The sequence below is a fragment of the Amphibalanus amphitrite genome, unplaced genomic scaffold (genome assembly GCF_019059575.1).
Source record: "Amphibalanus amphitrite isolate SeventyFive unplaced genomic scaffold, NRLGWU_Aamphi_draft 000035F_arrow, whole genome shotgun sequence".
Taxonomy (NCBI): Eukaryota; Metazoa; Arthropoda; class Thecostraca; order Balanomorpha; family Balanidae; genus Amphibalanus; species Amphibalanus amphitrite.
This window is the reverse complement of record NW_024881531.1, coordinates 1,510,506-1,531,037: the sequence shown is the minus strand read 5'-3', so window position 1 is coordinate 1,531,037 and position 20,532 is coordinate 1,510,506. Positions and strand designations below refer to the sequence as shown.

The 20,532-nt window shown below is 53.9% G+C and overlaps 2 protein-coding genes across 2 annotated transcripts in view; one reads left to right on the top strand and one right to left on the bottom strand.

Annotated features, from left to right (window-relative positions):
• The window catches only part of LOC122371424 (nuclear factor of activated T-cells 5-like), a 37,626-nt gene that overhangs the window by 9,171 nt on the left and 7,923 nt on the right, over nt 1-20,532 (top strand). Inside the window, exons 5-11 of the mRNA XM_043347755.1 lie at nt 5,810-5,880; nt 8,778-8,840; nt 15,425-15,539; nt 17,726-17,925; nt 18,299-18,525; nt 18,793-18,983; nt 19,196-19,379. Of these exons, the coding sequence (XP_043203690.1) occupies nt 5,810-5,880; nt 8,778-8,840; nt 15,425-15,539; nt 17,726-17,925; nt 18,299-18,525; nt 18,793-18,983; nt 19,196-19,379 (1,051 nt within the window). The remainder of the gene's footprint in view (nt 1-5,809; nt 5,881-8,777; nt 8,841-15,424; nt 15,540-17,725; nt 17,926-18,298; nt 18,526-18,792; nt 18,984-19,195; nt 19,380-20,532) is intronic.
• LOC122371431 (pro-resilin-like) lies at nt 9,218-10,672 on the bottom strand. The gene is made up of 2 exons (XM_043347761.1): nt 10,449-10,672; nt 9,218-9,985 (listed from the first exon to the last, which is right to left on the bottom strand). The coding sequence occupies exons 1-2, from the start codon at nt 10,452-10,454 to the stop codon at nt 9,641-9,643; spliced, it is 351 nt and encodes a 116-aa protein (XP_043203696.1). The 5' UTR covers nt 10,455-10,672; the 3' UTR covers nt 9,218-9,640.

The window sequence follows — 20,532 nt, the reverse complement described above, 5'->3', positions numbered from 1 at the left end:
GTTTAAGGTTTAGAGGCGCGCTTAGCTGCGCTGCAGGGTTAAACAGCGCACTTATAGTCGTCATTGCAACATTATAATGTTTGTTTTCGTCGCATAGCGTCTGCTGAAAACAAGAGACAGCAGTTTAATGCAGCAATTTTTCTGTTCAAGATGACTAAGGAGGTTGTGAAATAAGCTGGCGGTTCGTGATGCAGCAGCAGCCGGTTCTGCCTGCAATACGTGATCGAACTCCGTGAACCGGGGATCACTGCGCACGTCTCTCCGCCGGCGCGGCACGTCCCAGCGTTCATATTTCGCCACATCTCCCGACCTTTGTTCTATCATTCACGAATGCATCCCTTCATAACCTGCTTTCGGGAGTCGGGACGTTTCGTTGAAACTTCTCGACCGTTCGTCGTGTGTCGCCGCCACGTTTCCTTGAATACGTCACTAGTCACGAACCTTGTGGCCCTGGCCGTGGCCGTGAGCGACTTCTAGGGCACCCTGTTGAGTGCGTGGTGTACCGAACTGGTAGCTAGCTATTTTGGTCCCGGGCGGATGCTTGTATTTACGGCCGCTGACAGCTGTCAGTGGGTCGTAAGCAGTGGAATGTTGCTGCAGTATACACTGCCGACTTACTGCTACGATACTTCGGCAGAGTGCCGAATGCCATGGTATCATGCTGTTATTTCGGCTGGACCGGACTTAGCAAATGTTTTTGTAGAGTTGCTTTTCTTGCTTCCTGGTTTTTCTGTTGCCGGAACCGGAGCACGTTCACCGCAGCCTGCTGTTACGCAATGGACATTGATATTGATTCACCAACCACTTATCTAATCCTCTTGTAATCTGCCGTCCTGCTCAACTCGTTTTCTAGTGATTACAGATGAGTATTTGCTGATATGATTCATGAACCACAAACGGCCTTCGGATTGTCCTCTATTAGAGGGAGTAAAAGCCGATAGTGTTGACCATCAGTTAGTCAACTGGCATCCTGAAATGCTGCGCCACGTTGTGACCGGTGGGCTATTCCCCTGTCTCTCACGTGTCATTACCTCTCAACCCCTTGACCGCACACTGCACAGTCCTTTCCTCAACCATCCCCGGCGTCCCCTGCGCGGCGGCCCCGTGGCGCACTGACGCCGCGCTCCCCTCGCGTCCGGCCACGGGCTGGCAGGATTCCTGGAACTGTTTTTACTGTATGCCTGGCCTATTCAAATACATTAGCCAGAGGGGTGTGGTAATAACTGGTGTAAGCAAATTGACCACGGTCAAAAATGCATTACCAGAATGCACTTAAGCCAACATTTTGGGATGGTCTCGTTCCTAAGTCGGCTAAGAGCTTCGGTCCAGAAAATAAATTTATCGTTGGCATACAGTAAAATACATACCAAACTCGGCCGGTGATAAATTTTCAAGACCTCAGTCCTTACTGATTTTTGAACTCGGCCTTCGGCCTCGTTCAAAAATCCAGTAAGGACCTCGGTCTTGAAAATTTATTTACACCGGCCTCGTTCAGTATTATATAATACCGCATCAGCACGGCTGGGCAGTAATCTGTCCGAGCGGCGACGGCGGCGGGTGTAACTCGCCCGCTGAACGGCGGACCGAGGGACTGACCGACAGCGCCGCACTGCACGCGTCTGGTAGAGGCTGGATTTGGCTGGAATGAACCAAACTCCTAAACGAGCCATCGTGCCTGGATGATAATAATAAAACTGTAGCGGGGGCATGTCATGGTGGAACTCCTTGTGCTTTATTCCAACTGACGAGCTATATGGGACCTGCCCCGTCCAGTGGCGACTCCGTCGACGGCTGCACCACCACTCTCCACTCACCACTCCGGTCATGTCCGAGCCACAGGTGTCTCTCTCCGGGCCGAGCCTCCGTCCAGCTCGCCGGCTCCTGTGGACGCCTGGCGCCGCCTCGCTCTCAGTTATCGGCAGATCCAGCCCCGGCCGGTCGGGTCGCCAGCGCTGCCCTGGCCGGCTCCGGGCTCGCTGTGTTTGTGAGGAGCGGACGGCGCCAGGCGCGCTCCGCAGCTGCCGCCGCGCCGGTCGGCCGCGCGGTGTGTGCTGGCTGCCGGCCCGTCCGCGACGGGTGGCGAAACGGCCGACCCGCAGGGGCGCTCAGGGGCCTGGATACGGGGACAGAGAGTGTGGAGTGGGCTGGAAAGGGTAGTGGGAGGTCGAGGAGGGCAGCTGAAGGAAGACGACAGGCGAGGTGTGCAAATACAATGACGCTAATTTAGATAATTGGGATCTATTAGGAGCTTGAATTAAATTGGTAGCGGTTCCCTGTGCTGTGGTCAATCAGCATGGTCACACCCCCTGAAAGTGTCTCCACCCGACGCCGTATCTGCCCGATAGTGTCCTTGGGTGGTGGGCGACTCGGCCGACCTTCTGTGGCCTCTGACAGTTTGTTAGCTCGTATCCGAGCCGCGCACTGAATCCGGCCATCCGCCCACTGAGTCAGCATATTTGGCTGATCTCTAAAAACGCCACCGCTGTCGGTGCTCCCAATAAATAATACCTATTCAGTGCTGTGCGCCTGGTGCCTCCCATCAGCGTGTCCGTGTGCCCTGCTCCGACCAGTGGCGGCTATCCACCGATCCAGTGACTAGGTTGTTGCATTTAGCTCCCTGTGTTACATCTGGGCAGTAATCGCCACGCCATGTGTGGATCGCCCACGATCGTAAATACAATACAATACAATAGCTGTCCGTTCGGTGCCCCGTCGCCCTTGTTTTTCGGCGCAGGGTGCGAGAGTAGTGGTCACGGACCGGCCATCGAGTCTGATGTCGCCACCGGCTGGAGGGGTTGTCTGTCATCTGCATCTACATGTCATCTAGGGGTTGTCTGTTGTCTGTACACACGCTTAGTCGGCGAGAAACTGGTGTGTGCCGGCTTGTATCCTTTGAGTTCTGACTCAGGGGATGCTGCCTCAAAGTACCACAGGGCATTAAAGCTGTAGTACTGAGAGTTTCGAGAACTGAGCGCAGCCCCAGCGTCAGGATGAACCGGACAAGTCTTCAGCCTGTGTAGCAGGATGGTGAATACTGAACAGGCGGACGCCCACTGATGTAAAGATCAGAGCGGGCGGGGCGCCCACCGTTGTCCGTCTCTCCTCTCTCCCGGGTGCATCCCTGGTGCGGAGCAGCCATTCTATCGCTCCCCAGCACAACTATCGTCGGACGCGGCTCGATTCGCTGGCTTAGAACCGGCCTTCGCGCGGGGACTGGCCAATGTTTGTGGCGACCGGCACTACTGCGCACTACCGGCCTTCGTCTCTTCACCTCGTAAATCTGACAGATCCACACTGCACATCAGAGTCTTTCTGGGCTTCGTAGCAGCGGGCGGGGTAAAGCCGATCAACCTATCGTGCTTAGTAAGGTCAGTGCCGTCGTCGACTTGGTCGTCTTAGTGTCGTCGTCGACGTTGAGGTGTAGGCGTTGTTGTCGTCGATTCGGTGTCTGACGTGGCCACGTCGGCCGCGGCGGCGGCTGCGTAGGCGGCGCGCTGGGACGCGGCCGACGGTCGGGTCGATACGAGGTCGGCTTCTCGACCGGCCGCCGGTGGCCGGTGACGTCACTGTGACGTCACCAGGTGGTGTGGTCGGGGGCTCGGCGCAGGCGGGGCGGAGAGGTCTGGGCTGCCGGCCGGCCGGCGGACAGGTTCCGATGGCAGTGGGCGGGGTTGGAGTGCGTGAGCGGTGGGATGGGTGTGCTGGGATGACTGTTCAGTTCTGACAGTTCCCCGTAAGCCGATCATTACTCGCCATGGCTGTGTCCAATCACGGTCAGATCTGGCAGCTGACGATCGCGGCCCGTGTGGCTGAGGGACCACCTGAGCTAACAGGGCTCCCTTTTACCGGGACACGCACCGAGGCGGTGTCATATGTGCCACTATCAATATCTGTTGGCACCCCCACCCCCGCCGCCGGAACGGTATTTGAACTCGGGCACAGCTGCAAGTGAAAGCGGTGATTTTTTTCACCATTTTTTACATGCACTGGCATAGGTGAAATCTTGGGAGTGTCAAAAGGGGCTGGTCCCGTGCCTATTGTTTTAATGTTGTCGGTGCGCTCCTGCGTCCGCCAGCGCGTGCCATGACGATCCGGTCCGACTCGCTGACACGTGATCGCAGGGCGCCTGCGCTGGAGTGCTGCTCCCGGCTTTTCTGACAAAGCCAGCGGTGTTATTGCTGGCGCCATTAACGCCTGACTGCGCGATAATGGCCGCAGTCCGTGCTGCTTTGATGCTCCACATCCCATCTTTCCTCCGGATTATGATTATATAACCCATTGTCTGCAGCGCAGTTTTGCGTGACGCATGCGCCTATCGAAAGCATGACTCAGGATTTATTTAACTCAACTATAAACCGGCCAAACGGCATTTCATTTTACCGAGTGCCGCATTGTCGGACATGGCCGGATGCGGTCGTATGTAGGACGCGGACAGGTTTGCCATCTGTTATCATTGCCTGAGTTACGGCAACAGTGCCGCAAGCGAGCCGGGCCCACGCATCCGAGCGCAGAATGCCAATGTATATTGTATATTGGTTCTCTCATGGTGTGACCTTTGCTGCCTTTGCGCGGCTTGGAGAGACTTTGGTCCCGTGCTTTGGCCGAGCAACATCATACATCAAACTCAGTTATTCATAACGTTTCTCTTGTTTCGCCATTTGGATGTCTACACAAACATGTTTTCATCCCACAGTTGTCTTCATGTTGTGGATACTTGATGAAGCTAGATTTAGATACATTTGGCAACAATTTGCACATTATTAGGTGTGCACTGCGAGTCGATAGCACCTTGATGCGGATGACGCCTCCATGGGAATGCATAGAAGTGAAGAGCAACACCAGATTGACTTCGTAAGCATCCCGCGTTGAGGTGCACATTTTTGAATGGCGAAACATAGAATGGAGCCAATGATTTTCTCCCTTCCTCCTCTCACCATCGGAATTTATCCCTCCCTTCCCTCTCCTCCCAAACATCTCCCTCTCTCTCTCCCTCTCTCTCCTCTCTCTCTCTCTCTCTCTCTCTCTCTCTCTCTCTCTCCCCTCTCTCGTCCCCTTTCCCTCCATCCCCTGTTTCACCCTCGGGGCCCGACTGGCCCCTTGACGTCAGAGGTGTTCCATTTCGGGCGCTATTTCGGCTCTGTTGGACTGACGTCAGCAACTCTCGGGGTGTTTGGATGTGGCCCTTCTTCGGCGTTAGTTGGGGATACGCCTCCAGGCATGCCAATGGCGAACTTTGTGAGGACTTTGGAGCTTCTGGAAACAGTTGAAGAATGGGATGGTGATTTGTAATGAGCTGGAACCACCCACAGAGTTTTCAGTCGGCGTTTTTTTGTAATCGGCACTTGTTTTGTGTTTCCTTTCCCATAAGCGATGGTCTTCTTGTAGTGAATAGTAACTGGCCTTTCCTGCCGCGGGAGATACAAGGGCGAATTTGGCCGTTGGTTTCGGTTAGTAATTCAGGTGCAGCTGTCGGTGGCTCCCCTCTCTCGCTGTCGGAATGGACGGCCGCCAAGGACAACAGGGGCGCCAGAGGCCCGCCGGTCGGTGGCCGGGTGTCTCGTCTGTGTTACCGCCCTGTGATGTCACACTGTCGTACGTCGGTCTAAAACAGTGGTCTGTCGGTGTGTAAGGTTGGCCGGTGTTCCGAATATGTTTGAGGGATCGGGATGGGTGAGGCCTGCTGTTTGTAGGTGTGAGCTTGTCCGTAGAACTGAGTCTTGGCAGGGTGGTGTCGTATCTGTTTCGATGTGATTTACGCCATCTGATTTGACCTCACATGCCTTGACTTGACCTTTTTTATCTTCCACAGGTACGGAAGGTAACCAAGAGGGAGGATACCGCCGCCAGAGACTCGTGCTTCGTCCGGGACGCTCGCTCAGCGTAAGTTGGTCATCACTCAGGGGCTCCTCCGGGGCGGCAGGAACGGGTTCACACTGAGGTGCAGCTAGTGGCATCTATCGGCAGCGAGCGGCAGCCGCGGCTGCAGCGCCATCGCGCGGCGGCGCTGTGCAACTCCCGGGCGGAGAACTGCAACTATGCGCCGTGCAATATCTGACCACTCTAGGAACTGATACCGCGTCCAAACTCCAACTTCAATACCTCACGGTCCTATCACACGCTGCTATGTATCTGATAGCGGGGCGATACAGTTTATCAGCGCATGGTGGGGACAAACCGACCCCCTGCCGGCCCGGCCCGGTCCGTCCCCTGCCGTCTGTTGCACTCGTCATCAAGGAGCTGCCGGCTCGACGACTGGCTGTTTTATCACAGTGACATAACGACTGACGCTGTGACGCGGCGGCGGAGGACGGTGCCGGGTCGAGGAGTGGCACAGGGCAGGCTGTGTATTGTTTCTGTCGAGTGACAGCCAGCCAAGACTCTAGGAATGACTGGCGGCGGTAGTGAATCGGGAGAATCGGCGGCGAAACGCAATGGGTAGAAGGTATCGTGGATTATTTATTTATTTCATGGATGAATTCTGTCGAACGCATAAGTTTTGAGCTTGCGACAATCGTAGCTTTGAATGTTGGATATGGTATACGTCAGTAAATTTTGCAGTCGTTTTCTATCCAGATTTGAGAATTTCCATGAAGCGACGATATTTCCCCTGTTTTCCATATAAATTTAAATGTATGCTTATTGCATGTTTTTACTTCGACTTTTTTTCAAAAAAATGGCATTTAGGTCTACTCAATTTTTCATCGTGATTCCTATTTCTTGTTTCTCATTCTTATTCTCATTTCATTATGTGACCCTTCCCCAGTGTGGCTAAATTCATTTTACGTTAGGGGGAGGATGTAGAAAAAAAGGCCGGAAAGGATGTCGTTATTTTCATAAAACTTGACTTCGACTCTTTTTAATCACCGTTTTAATAAATGTCACGAGAAAATGAGGTAGAAATACTAAATATTGATATTCGGGATGTTAAATGAGGTTTTTAAGTCGGGTCATATAGGGGGGTGTCACTACTTTGCTTCGCCATAGGTTCAGTACTGATGTCATTGGTTTCGATCCCGGTGACGTCAGTGCTGTCTACATCCGGGAACTTATTGCACTTGGTTCTCATTAGAGGTGGCCATATTGTTTTGCCTCGTGACGACACATTTGCGTCATCGGGATCGAAACTGGCTGTAAACAAATCGCTCAGTGTCGCTACCTATATATGGCCTTGGGTCATATAATTGAACATTTTGGTTGTTCAAATGGCTGTCTTGGCGTGTTGTGAGAGTTTGCGAGGTTTGTGTTTCTCTTGCTCCTAGATGTTTGTGTTCGAGGCTGTTATTATAAGTTGTGAATGCCATGAGGATGTTTTATTCATATTTTTAGGATGTCATTATACTTCTCATTATGGGTGGATTTCCCCGCAACATTACAATTTTGGACACACTGCCCTTCCCTGGGTCATCGCTCTGCAAAGTACATAATGTAATCTGCATAATCGCTCTGGTGCATCATCTAATTCACCGTACATCATGACTAATTGTATGTTTCAACGCGATACAGGTCCGGTAATTGCAATAACGGTTCGGACTTAGTGGACTATTTTGGATATCGTTCTGACCTTTGTGGCGTGACCCCTGAGTCCGGATATCGAGCGGATGCAGCTTACAGCAATTATGCTTTTACGCCGTTTCCACATTTAGTTACACAAGTCCATTTAGCATCACTTGGATGTGGAAAGTCATACATTTATGATGTCATGGGCGATATTGATGGTCGAATTCAATCGTTCGTGTTTCACTTTCGGTACTACGATGTTGAAACGTGTCAATATCATTTATCAATGTATTTGAATCTATGTTATTTGCTTCAGTCATTGACGTAATCATTGAAAGCTGACATTTTCTGGTTTGGTTTGAAATGTATCACGAGACAAACTGCGTATTTGCTATCATTCATTATTTTCATGGCAAGATTCGTGTGATGTCGTTACCGTTAGCAATCTACCAGTCAGCACTCTGATACGCCATATCCATCTCCTTTGAATGCACCGTCCCCACGGCCCTTTTGTCCACCTTCATATATCATCCTAGTGTTGCTGACGGCAGCAGTCGTGGCCGATATGGTCACTCATTTACCAGCGCTGCCAACTTGTGACGTCAGCGCCTGTATCCCCCCCCCCCCGGCGAAATACCTCCGATTTGGCACGGTCTGGGCGGGACACTACGCGGGCCACGTGAGAAAGGTCTGAGGGTGACCTTAGCAGAGTGGTGCCAGAAATCGCGAGAGGCCCGGCCGGGTAACAGCGGGGACATTGATCTGTAGTCAGACCCACCAAATTTAGCTATTCTATGTGAAGTTCAGCCGGATACGGGATCGATTGATATGATCACAGGTCTATGATATGACCGGTCTCTGATATGATTGATTACCTGACATTTAGTTATTATCGTCAAAATCCGTTATTACAATGGAATTGTTTTTGTGGGCGTTGCTCTGTGGTATTAAGCAAATCCTACATCTGGTGACATTTTCAGAAGTACGGTGAAAGTGAGTTCCGTCTTGTGTTGATCGATAAACCCCCTGTCCCGCGCTCTGCGACTTGGACTGGTATTTTGTGTGAACCGCGGCTCAGCTGCAGATAAACGTTACTAAAACCGCCAATATTGCAGTCGCAGGAGTCAGATGGAGGAAATATTGTGACCATTTGTCAATTACGTAACTCGGAGTGACCGTGGGCGCTGTTCCGCTGGATGAGGTGTGATTTGGCAGGCTATGACCTGTGACCTTTGGTGTGAATGTGACCCTGTTTGACGTATTCCCCTTCTGTTCTGCAGGTCGGCCGCTCAGCCCCCGGCAGGTTTTCTCAAGGGCGTCAACCCCGTCTCCAAGTGTGGCAAGTAAGTTGGTGCTGGTGGCATTACCTTCATAAATAACACCATTAGTGTGGATTTACCCCTCCGTAAAATATAACATCTTTTTTATTCATCTTCATTTGAAACATGAGCTGAAGTGCGTCATTTCTCGGGCCTATGGTGTGTTTAGTTTCATAATTTCGTTACTAATCGTTAATTCCACTGCGCAGGATGTAGCGTCCAGTTGTTCTGTCGCTGACGTATTTATGTGGATGCTGTTGCTGTCTGGACAGACGCTGTGCTAGAGCATCTGTCCATTAGCGTTTTTATCGTTATATAACGGCGCGGACTGTTGCCAACCGCCTGTGTGCGCCTGTGTGTCAGTCCTTGTAGACCATCGGTTTCCTGTCGGTCACGCCCTTGTTCTTATCATGTCCACATCGTGTCCACCGTAGCGCACCTGTCTCTTCCCGGCAACACCAGCGGTCCCTTCGGTGGTATGTGTATTCACTCTCCCATAAATAGACAATGTGTACACCGGTATCTCTCGCTTTGGTTGGGAAGGACGGATTTTGGTGTGGTAGGACGGCTGTCTCGGAGTTTTAAGGGCATTCAGCCAGATATCGTAGGTCAGGTCAAGTCGGGTAGGAGTGGCAGACGTTGGCTATGTCGAATTTTCCTCCAGCAGCAAGTAGTCTTGGCTGTTCGAGATATGTTCCCGGAACAGGCAGTCTTAATGCTTGCGAGCTCCTTCTGTCTGGATCGTGGCAGTCTTTGGCTGTGAGACTCATTTGTTTGCATCAGGGCAGTCTCGGTCTGTTGTCTGTCCTCCCGGGTTGTCTCGTTCAATGGTAGGACTGCCCGCCCTGCGCGCCGTACCCGCTCTGCGTGCCGTAGTTGCCGGTGTAGGTGACCTCGGCGTTGAAGCCGCCGTAGCCCTCCTGATCAGCGTAGTAGCGCACGTGCTGGACGCGCCCGTCGGGCAGCGCCACGCTGTACGAGCCGCGCGCGGTGCGGCCGTCGTTGCTCTCGCTGCGGGAGAACTGTGGCCCGTAGTGCGGGTCGTTGACGGAGTAGTCAAACTGGTACGCCGTCGGTGTGTTGTAGCCGCCCGAGCCGTAGCCGGCCGAACCCTGGCCGCCGTAGCCGCTAGCGGCGGCCGCGGCGATCAGAGCTGCGAGGATGACGACCTGAAACATGCGAATGACGGAGAGATTAGGTCAGTAGTGGCAGGAAAGGGGAGCGCAACGTGAGACGAAAGTGGTCCTGTGAGTGTTAAAGGTTTGAACTTTTTTCTGAAGAATGTTTTGGCCAACTGCGATATGCAAATTCTGCCTGTGATGATTGTTTTGGCATTCTTTCCAACAAAATGTTTTTTACATAGTAAAGTAAATATTTTAAAATCAAACAGGTGGATTACTGAATACTGATTATCTGGACCTTGCCGCTCTAGATCGAGCATTATCCATAACATATTTTATTATTTATGACAATTGTTGTCCTAGAGCCAACGTTCTTTTCGAAATTCCCTTTAAAGCAATGTAAGCTAGCTTACCTATTCTGGTATACCGAAGTAATGGTAAGTTAATGTTTCAGTGACCATTATGAGTTTGCGGATAATGATGCTCAGAACTCCGTAGTCGCTCTTCTCACCTTCATGTCTGCTGTTGTGGTGTGCCGCTGTGACTGCCGCGGGTCCGCCGGGAGGGAGCTGGAGAGCCGATTGGTGCCACTCGCCGGCCACCTCCGGCTTTATACGTGCACCGGCGCCCCTGAGAACGGCGAAGGTCGGCGTGCAGTGAGCGTGGCACGCCGTGCAGAGCGGGGTGTACCGCCGCGGTGGGCAGCCGGCTCCTGGTTCGCCTCACCCTGCTCTGACCGACCCGGTAGGGACCGGGCTGCAGCCGCCGGCCACGCCGCCGGCCACGCCACCGGCCATCTCCGACCTCAGCTGAGATGATTGGTGTACTGTGTGTTTGGGTGGCCCGTGTCCCCGCGGTGTCAACCTCGGCTGGCCGGTCACGCGATATGGGTCACGGGAGGCACGGCGGGGCGATCACACGGAGACACGGGGAGGTGCAAATATCGCTGGTGACAAAAGGGAGCTGGAGGTGTGGTAGGGAAGATAGTTGGAAGTAGATGAATTTCGGAATGCAGGAGGCAAGATTTCTTGAAGAGAATGAACATGAACAGGCTGCTCCAACTGGATAATTGTCGAAGAGAACAGAAAGAGCCCAAAGGAATTACGGCTGCAGCATGTATGCATTCTCGGCTTATGAGGTATGCCTTCATTTTTCCGTCGCTGTCCGCGCTGCGGCTCCCTGTCACCTGAGGAATAAGTGCTGCTCTAGTGGCGTAAAGCCGCACGATTGATTGGTTCTCAGCGATGACTCAACCCAGTCGTGTCAACCCCAAACTATGTCAATATTCAAGCCAAAGACTTCTGTGCAAATACGAGCAAGAAATCGCAGAACTGTGCGTTATTCGCTGAACTCAGGTGTTGTTTGTATAACTAGAGTTGAATCCTCTCACAAGATATAATGACTTAGACGTGCGCCAAGAAGCTCTTCTTTGTAAATTTAGCTGCTAAAATGAAGCATCTTGTCATCTCGGCTGTACTTTTCGGCCCCGTCGACTCTTCCTTGGTATTGACCTCGCGCTTCTGCCCTCTTCGTGTCGCTCCATATAGTCTGTGTATTGGCAGCCGCATTGATCCTGTTAGCGCTGCTGAGAACAGAACAGGTGCAATATTGGCTGGGTGCTCGGCCGACACTAATGCGAGGAGTTCTCTGGCCAGCTTTCCAGTCATGAGCCTCGTCTGTCATGGGGAGGGCTTTTAGAGTCTAGACCTTCTAGTTCTCTGTTACGGACTTTCGTTCATTCCCTAGGAAATGTCATACCGGTCGCGCCGGCTTCGTTCACCCGTATCAGGGTGCGGCCATCACTGCTTTCGCTCCCTTTACAACGTCTTGGCCTTTTCCATAAGCTGATTGGGATCGGTTCTGGGCGCGGCAGCTGCAGACCGGCGTGTCCACGGTGGTCTCCGAAAATGCACAGGCTGTTGGCCGACGTTACAGTCGCAGCGCAGTAGACGGGTCTTTCGGAGCTTTAGACGGTTGTGCCGCACTAATGAAGCAGTGTTTGTCGTGACGCACGACGGTAGGCCATTAGGGACCTCTAGCGACGCACGCTAGTCGTGTTTGAGATCCACCTAATATCCATTTTAATGGCAATTAATGCAGGAGGGATATAATCTTCCCTCGTCATATTCCCACCCACCACCTATGTCAGAACGGCACCTGACGATGTTGAAGCCCTGGGTGTTACCGTCGCGGTCCGTCGATCGCTCAGTTGTTTTCGCCCCTGGCCCCTGCTGAGTAGGCTGGTTCACACAAACGGTAGGCTGGTTCGTCGTTTTCGACGCTGCTGGTCCGTTGATGTTGTCGCTGCCGGTCTGTCCTTATCGTCGTCGCTGTTCTGTCGGTGTCGACGGCCGGTGTCCGATGTGACCTCGTCGGTGGCCGTTGCGACTGCCGGTGGCGCTCGGCCGCTCGGCTGACGGTGCGAGGTGCTATCGATCGGCCGGAGCGGCGCACAGCCGGAGGGAACCTCTTCCGGAGGGAGTCGGCTCCTTCCGGGTGCTGATTTCCCCGTAGTATGACGCTGGACTCGGCCTACTGCGTGGGTGAATGGAACAGGGTAGTGATTAACTCAATAATGCATTTTTTACCTTGTAGCTATAGCTGTATACTCGTATTTTGGGGGTGGGTGCAACATTACATCTGTATTCGGCGCACCCTGAAGCCCCAATAAACAAACAATGGTACCTATATTTTGGTACTAACGGACAGAATTTCTTTTGGAAATATACTTCATCGAAAATAGTATTTTGCATGCTATCAAAAGGAACATAAATGCTACTAAAAGTATGACGTCATATTATTAACTACAATACTTTACCGACAATATTTTACCGCTTAATTGTCGCTTGAGAACACAGAAACATTGAAAGAAGCCAATAATCATGAATTGCCTGCCCTTACAACTGAAGCCTTTAAATCGGCATCAGTTACTTTTGCTGCCCTGGATAGATCAACGGAAGAGAAAGATCCGTTGTCAAATGTCTCCTACCCCAGGACCATTCCCGTAGTATGGACTATGGACTATGGCCCCTAGGGGCGCCGGACTTTGCAGACCGTCGGCCGCCTTTGCGGGGTCCCGCGGGGGCCGGCGCCGCTCCCCCGGCCCTGCTGCAGCCTGGCAGGGGGCGGACCACCAGGCTGTTTGCCTCTCGTCTGATTAGTTTGATTGCTATTTACCGGAGCGGAGTGTTCGCCGGACGGAGGCCGTGGTTGGAGTTCCCTCTGGGTGCAGTCTGCGTCACTCGCTGAGTGCTCTCAGCGCCGGGAGTGACGGACTCGCTGACAGGCACTCAGCGGTGACAGGGCTTGGTGACAGGTCTGAATGACAGGACTGAGTGACCTTTGGTAGTAGTCGACATGACATAATAGATGTGTGAATTGCAGCGTTGAAGAGATGGAGAGACCCACAGGTCGACAGCTTACCGTTAGGTGGATAGGCACTGAGCAGGCGAGGTCACGCTAGAAGCTATTACACAAACAGGCAAATACCGCGCCGTCTGTGATTAGATGCTCAGCTTGATAATGATTAGCGCTGGGTAGCCGAAATAAGGACACGCTAGCCATACCCCAAAGCAATAGTTTATGTTTCTGATTCACCACACGTTACGTCCCTCGCGTTATGGTCCAAAGAACTTTAGCTGTGTCAACGACCCTATTCGCATGCGATTTCCTGACTGTGGATTGTGGAAAGAGTCTTTCAGGCTTAACTAAATAATGCGCGTAATGATCTGGCTGTTTTTCACCCAACACTCAACAGGCTGTCCAGCATTTTAGTCCATAGTTTGTTTGTTTGCCTTGTCTGGTTTACATATAGCTACGCCCACCTCATGAGGTCATCCGTTTTACGTAGTAACCCGTCGCTGAGCTGCACTAGCATAGTTGAGTCGTGTGTTACTCCTCTGCTGTTAGTCCTAGCGACAATCGCCGGCAGCTGAACCGATCATGTCATGTTCTTACTAATTCGAACCGATCTGCGTTCTTTCTGAAATACCTGAGGTCTGTTAGCACTATTTTCAGTCCGTGTTGATTTATTGCGCCGGACCTGGTGCAATATTTTACTTGGCGGCTAAATAGCCATCCCAGTCCACCTAAAATACTTCCCGTCAATCACGGTCTGTTTGGAGGAATTTTCAATTTCATAGCAAGTATAACATCCGTTTCATCAGAAATTGAATTTAAAATAGCACAATTTTCTAGGCGCCCAATATGTTCGCTGTTCTGTGAGCATTGCAATGACTGAGAAAGCCAACTTCCGTATAAATATGATTTTATCAGTGCACCTCACCTCATCTAACAGGTGCCATGCTACATTGTCTTCTCCGCTATGAGTTCATTCACATTCATGATCCTGAGTTCACTGTTTTCTCGTTGCTCCTATCCCGCCATGCCCCGCTGTCTATCAACTGCCGTCCATCGGCCTTTTCATTCCTCTGGCCGGGGTGGGACCTCCCCCCTCCCCTCAGTCCGGAGACACCTGCACTGCACCCCCGGCCGGCTCGGTGGGTGGGGCCGGCGCTCCCTGTTGCCGAGCCAGATGCGTCACCGCACACTGGCCCGGGCCACGCCACCGGCGACCAAAGTTCACCCACCGTGAGGACGGACACTGAACGGTGCTATCGGTACCGCGCGGACACCCGCACTCGTGGGGTCGGGCGGATGGACCGACGGACGGACGGACGGGCGGTGAAAAAACGGATAAGGCGGGAGGTATGACCAGTTTAGGATGCCGAGGTCATCCATACCAGACTATGTATGGATTGTATTTATACGTAGCGCCGTTGTATGGGTCCTGTCACATCGTCTGACCCAGATATCTGGTGCTCGGAGTGCCTCTGTTGCTGTGTGTGGGTGGCTAGTTTTGCCATTTGTTCCCGTCCTACAGAGATGACGGGGCGGTTTGTGTCGGTATCAGCTGGGCTGTATCTCAGGCGTCCCATGTCGCCGGCGGTGGCCACCGGCCCGGCCCGTGGGTGCCACGTGCACGGGGCATCTGCACCGGACCCCCTGCTCCGTGGGGGCGCCACGCGGACAGGGCAGGGACACCGGACCCACCCTGTCCGTGGGAGACAGTTTTGAGGAAGCCGGGAGAATGTCAGCCCTGCGCGACCTTTCTTCACGCCGCCGCAGCTCGGCTATTGTGCACCTGATTTCGCACACAATCAAGATCAGGCGCGACTTTGCGTCATGTATTGTATAATCTTAAATCTGGCCTTGGACGAGACCTTGTGTGGAGTGGATTGGAACGGTGCTTTCCTTTCTGTACGCAGGTGTACCATGTCTCGGTCTTTTAACGGTGCTGGATTTCTGTGATCACCGGTGAATTTGTCATCTCATGTGGGTATTTTCCCGTCCTTGTGCTTCATTATCATCCCTGTGCTCATCCCAGTAACCTGACCTTTTCTTGTCCTCTCTAACCCTGTGTGACCCCATTATGACCCTGTGTGACCCCCGATGACCCCCTATAACCGACCGCTCTCCGCCCGGCAGGTACCGTCTGTCGCTGGCCCGCGAGCCGGAGACGCGTCACCGGGCCCGCTACCAGACCGAGGGCAGCCGCGGAGCCGTCAAAGACTCCACCGGCAAAACTTCGCCGCAGGTCGTGGTAAGTGCTCTTCCCGCAATCAGCTACAGATATACGAGCAGAATTACTTCACTAGTGCCCCATGGCTTCGTCTCTGGGCTATCTCAGACACCTGTTGTGATTTAGGTCTTGGTGAGCTCTCTAGGTCCGATCGTCCATTCGATCTGGTAAGGACAAAGGCTGCACTATACTGCCCCGGTCTGACCTGCTGGCTTTGTGGTCACCCCGTCAGTTCCTCCCTACCACAATGAGACCGCCAGATGTCTATTGTGATTGGTCACGGGTCAGGTCACGTAATCCATCGGTACCCTTGGCCGCTGAGGCAGCGCCGACTGTCACTGAGACAGCATAGCTGACCGCTGGGTGTCAGGTGTGACAGGTGGCAGGTCGGGTCACGTAGACTGACCGCGGCGGCCGCAGAGGTGGCTCTGACCGTCATCCTGAGGTGCTGGCACTGCCATGGCAGACCACCAAGTGTCACTGGTGGGTCGCGTCGACCGCACCGTGTCACAGACGGTGACCCCCGGCACGCGGGCCAACCCTAGTCAGTTCAGACTAGTTTAGGGGTCCTGTTCTAAATGCGGCGGAAGTTAAGGTGATCACTTATCACCTATATTGGATGGAATTTTAGCCGGCCACTTTTAGTCTTGGGTATCCATATCTGTGTGGTGGGGGAGACTTGTATGTAGGTGGTAGATTCAGCATTATGCATACGTTACGGCTGCCGGCTGCCTTGTGGACATTTTTGCAAATGTCTTGCAAATGGCCTCGTTGTGTTGCATACTGAGCTGATTTCATTCGCTGGTCACGATCTTCTTTTGCCTGAAGGCCGGTGTGCAATGGCCCCAGTATCGGCACAGACCGACCGGCGAATTGTCACCTTCATAAATTTACATCTGAATCGCCCCCGCCGTCAAATGCCGTAACTGCTCTCGAGTGGGCTTCACAATCACAGCAGCGGTTCTGAACATCACCCTGTTGAGTCATGAGTGAGGCAAAAGGTTGCCGGCTTACTCTAAGAAAAAATGCTGCTTGGCCAGCAGGCGCTCGGCTGCCTGTAGCTGAACAATCGGGCAGATCTCTTGTATTTGGCGGTGTGTAACGGTTGTCTTGGAGTTTGACGTTTCCAGAAGCCAGATGCTCACATTCCCTGTCATAGTACGATTCGGCGCTGTGGTGACCGTGATATCACCGTCACGACCGATTGCCCACGGGTCGTGACACCGGGAGGAGGGTGTTCGTGGAATGTGTTCTCCCCGTGTCAGTGGTAGGGTGGGACCCTAATCTGACGCTGGCACCGGTGCCACATATCGCGGCCATGCCGACCTTCAGGCACATTGTGATCATGTCGCCATGCAGATCACAGTAATGGGAGACATTATGGACTGAGTGGATTTTTTGCCTTTCTCTTTCTGACGACAGCCACTTGTGACCTTACCGGGCCTCAATCATGGCACACTTGGTCACATTCGCAGAGGCTGTGTTCTGTCAGGCGAACTTTTTTTAAGTGATATGATGCTGATGATGTTTATTGTTCATTATGCTAAGCGTTTGAATGCAGATACTACAATGGATAAGTGTCCAAGCATAGTTGTTGAGGATTGATAGATCTCTCTAGATAGAGTTGGTATTCTCCATTCACCCCTTTGACCCAAACACTTGCGCTGTTAACCTTTGACCTGTCAGGTACACCAAAGCGCTGTGGTATCCGTCAGCTAACTGAGTGGGCGTTCTCAAAATCCTTTGATCATGTAATGGATCATGAACGTGTTGCAACATTTAGACCTCAGAGATCATGCGGCCGTTTGATCTTACACTTCCTGACCCGTCACCTCTGACCTGAGTTTGATGCGTCACAGTTCGTGCTATCTCTGCGCCGTGCTCGCCTCTGATACCGCTTTTGCGCCGTGTTAAACTACGCGTCTACCCCTATATCGGACCCATGTTTGAACCACGCCTGAGCCTTATCTTCTGCCGTGCTCACCACAAGGGCAGCATCCGTAGCATGAAGGAATGAAGCTGCAGTGAGTGGTCTTGTGTCTATCTGCCTATATCTCTCGCCTTGCCTTCAATTGTCTAATCATGTCTTCTCTAACCCATGTCTGACCCATGCCCGTCCTCTTATGTGAGCGTGTCCTCATATCTGCTCTCTTGTGTAACTCGTTTCTGGCCTCATTTGACGCTGTCTGTCTGTCTCCTTCCGACAGTTGCACGGCTACACTCAGCCGGTGGCGCTGCAGATGTACGTGGGCTCGGACGCCGACGGCTGCAGTCCGCACCTCTTCTACCAGTCGTGTCGGGTCACCGGTAAAACGGCCAGTCCCAGCGACGAGCTGAACCTCAGTGGCACCGTGGTGATCCAGACCACCATGACGCCAGACAAGGGAGGCGACAGCGTCAGCGCCCGGTGAGAAACAGGGTCAGAGGATTAGGGAGAACGGGAGGTGGGAGGTCAGAGAGGGCTGAGCTGGAATATCCGGGGCTAGAGATTGATAAATAGTAAATAATGATACTTGTTATGAACTTTCAGTGTAAATGTGCGTGAAGTTTGGCAGCTGTATAGATGTAAACTTTTTTAACACTGTATAGAAACGAGAATGATAAGTTTCATGCCCACGTAAATCGCATGCCGGTGCTTTTATTCTCCGCTTCTCTAGTAAAAGCTCGTTCATAGGATGCTGGCTTCAAAACCTGAAGCTAGCCATGTGCCCTGTTTCATTCTGCCATGTGTCCTCCCATTGCCGTGTTACTATCTGACGTCCTTCCCTTCTCCCCCTCAGCTGTGACTGCCTGGGTATCCTGAAGCAGCGTAACGTCGACATCGAGTCGCGGGTGGCGGCGGCCGGCGGCGCGGCGGCGGCGAGCGCGGTGGCCGCCGGCGGTCGGCGGCCGACGGTCAGGAAGGGAGCGCGAACCACTAGCTGCAGGCTCGTGTTCCGGGTGACGGTGCTGAATGGACACGGACGCGTCGAGACGCTACAGATCGCCTCCCGGTCCATCGTCTGCAGTGAGTGCCGGGTCTGGGCAGGCGGGTGTATGGCTGGGTGGATTCGGGGCGGTGGGGTGAGCCTAAAACGGTCATGATCTTACGTTTGGTGAACCTGACGTGAATGGACTGCTTAACTTTTATTTTGGAGGGCGCCTGATCGTTTCGCAGTATTATCCATTTATTGGAGACTGCTACCTTCCAGCTAGGTACGGTGTCAGCTGTCGTTAATTTGCTGACCTCTAGCCCTCTACAGGCGTCTGACCCCTTCCCCCCTTCCTCCCTCAGCTCAGCCACAGGGTGTTCCCGAGGTCACCAAGCTCTCCATCACCGAGGCCTCCCCGGTCGGCGGCCAGGAGCTGATCGTGCTCGGAAAGAACTTCGTCAAGGACTCGCGCGTGGTGTTTACAGAGACGTCCGACAGCGGCGCCACTGTCTGGCACCAGACGGTCACGCCGCACAAGGACCACTTGCAGGCGGTGAGTAGACGGGGGAAGGAGGCAAGGAAAGAGGAATATAAGGGGAACAGAGACAATGATACGAGAAGGGGCGGAAGGGCGAAAATGGTGTAATGTCCTCGGCAAATTCCGCCTTGGATTATTTTCAGCACAGAGGGTCAGCTGACGAACTTTATGTGAGCTTGGCTGTTTTTTTTTTCGCCCATCCCTGACTCCCTCCCCTTCTCCTGCAGGTTCATCTGGTATGCGAGGTGCCCGCCTACTGGGACAGCCGACCCTCTGCGCCGCGCGCCATCTCTCTGACAGTCCGCTCCGGTGACCGCGAGTCGGACGGTGTGCCGTTCTGGTACACCGCCGCCAGCGCGGCCGGCTCCTCTGGCGTCTGCTCGGCAGCCGGCTCGGTGGCAGACAGTTCCGGTGAGTGGCGCGCCCGTCCGCCCGGCCTCCTCTCCCCCCGCGGCTGGGTCGTGCCGTCCAGTGCCGAGGGTCTATAACGTAACGCACGTCATGGGCAGCGTAACGTAACGTAACGCGGCGCCGGCGCGCGCTCGCCGCGCCCGGTGCCGTGCCATCGCTCGCGTACTCAGGCAGGCGAGAGTACAGATGGATGGAGGCTAGCAGATGAGCGAGACAGACAGAGGCAGAGGCAGAGAGGAGGCAGTTTGCAGAGAGACAGAGGCCGAGCTGGCGGCTCGGCGGCGACCTAAGGCAATGGACGTGCCGTGCGGCTGTCTGGTGCGACGTTGAGCTCAGAGCAGCGGCGGCGGCCAGCGCGCCGCCGCCCGTCGGTGCGTCAGAGCAGGTTTGGCAGCACTGAACTAGGACAGCCGCACAACCCGGCCCGTCCCGCCCCGGAGGTCGGCATTCACACTCTCCCTCCCCCGCGCGCCGGCCACCCAGCCAGTGTGAGTGTGCGTGTGAACGAGTGTACCGTGAGTGTGGCGGCGGCGGCGGGCGGGCGGCAGCGGCGCGCCGGCGCCGGCGGCGGCTGCTCGCGCCCGGCCGCCCCTCCGGCAGGCTGGCGGCGGACAGTAGCCGCCGAGCGGCGCGCCGCTGCGGCCCGGCCGCCGCGGCCGCGCGACCGCCCGCGCCCCGCCCCCGCCCCTGACACCGCCCCCAGTCACCGGAGACCAGCCGCGGCCCCGGACGCTACTAACCGTGCATGCGGGAGTGGGTGGGTGGGGCGGGTGGGACGGGCGGCGGGGCGGGGCGGGGCGGGAGCAGCACGCCAGCCAGCATGGGGTCAGGGCGGCGCTGTGTCGACGCCGGCTGTGTTGGCTCACTATGCTCTCTTTGCAGGCGATCGCGAGAAGAGAGAGCGCGCGAGAGAAGGGAGGCGTTAGCGGGCCCATTGGCCACGGTTAGCCGAGAGGCGGCGTAACGTGCCCCAGTAAGCCCAGAGTTAAACACAGCGGTGGGGAATTGACTAGCTCACTGCTACTTAGGCTAGCTTTCATTTACTGGAAAGGGAAAAGTTAAGCTTGGGAGTTCCATGTTTCTGGAGAGTTTAAATTAGGGTTGTGTTTTGTCATTTTTTATTTGTTGGGATAAGAAAAATTAAATGCTTGTT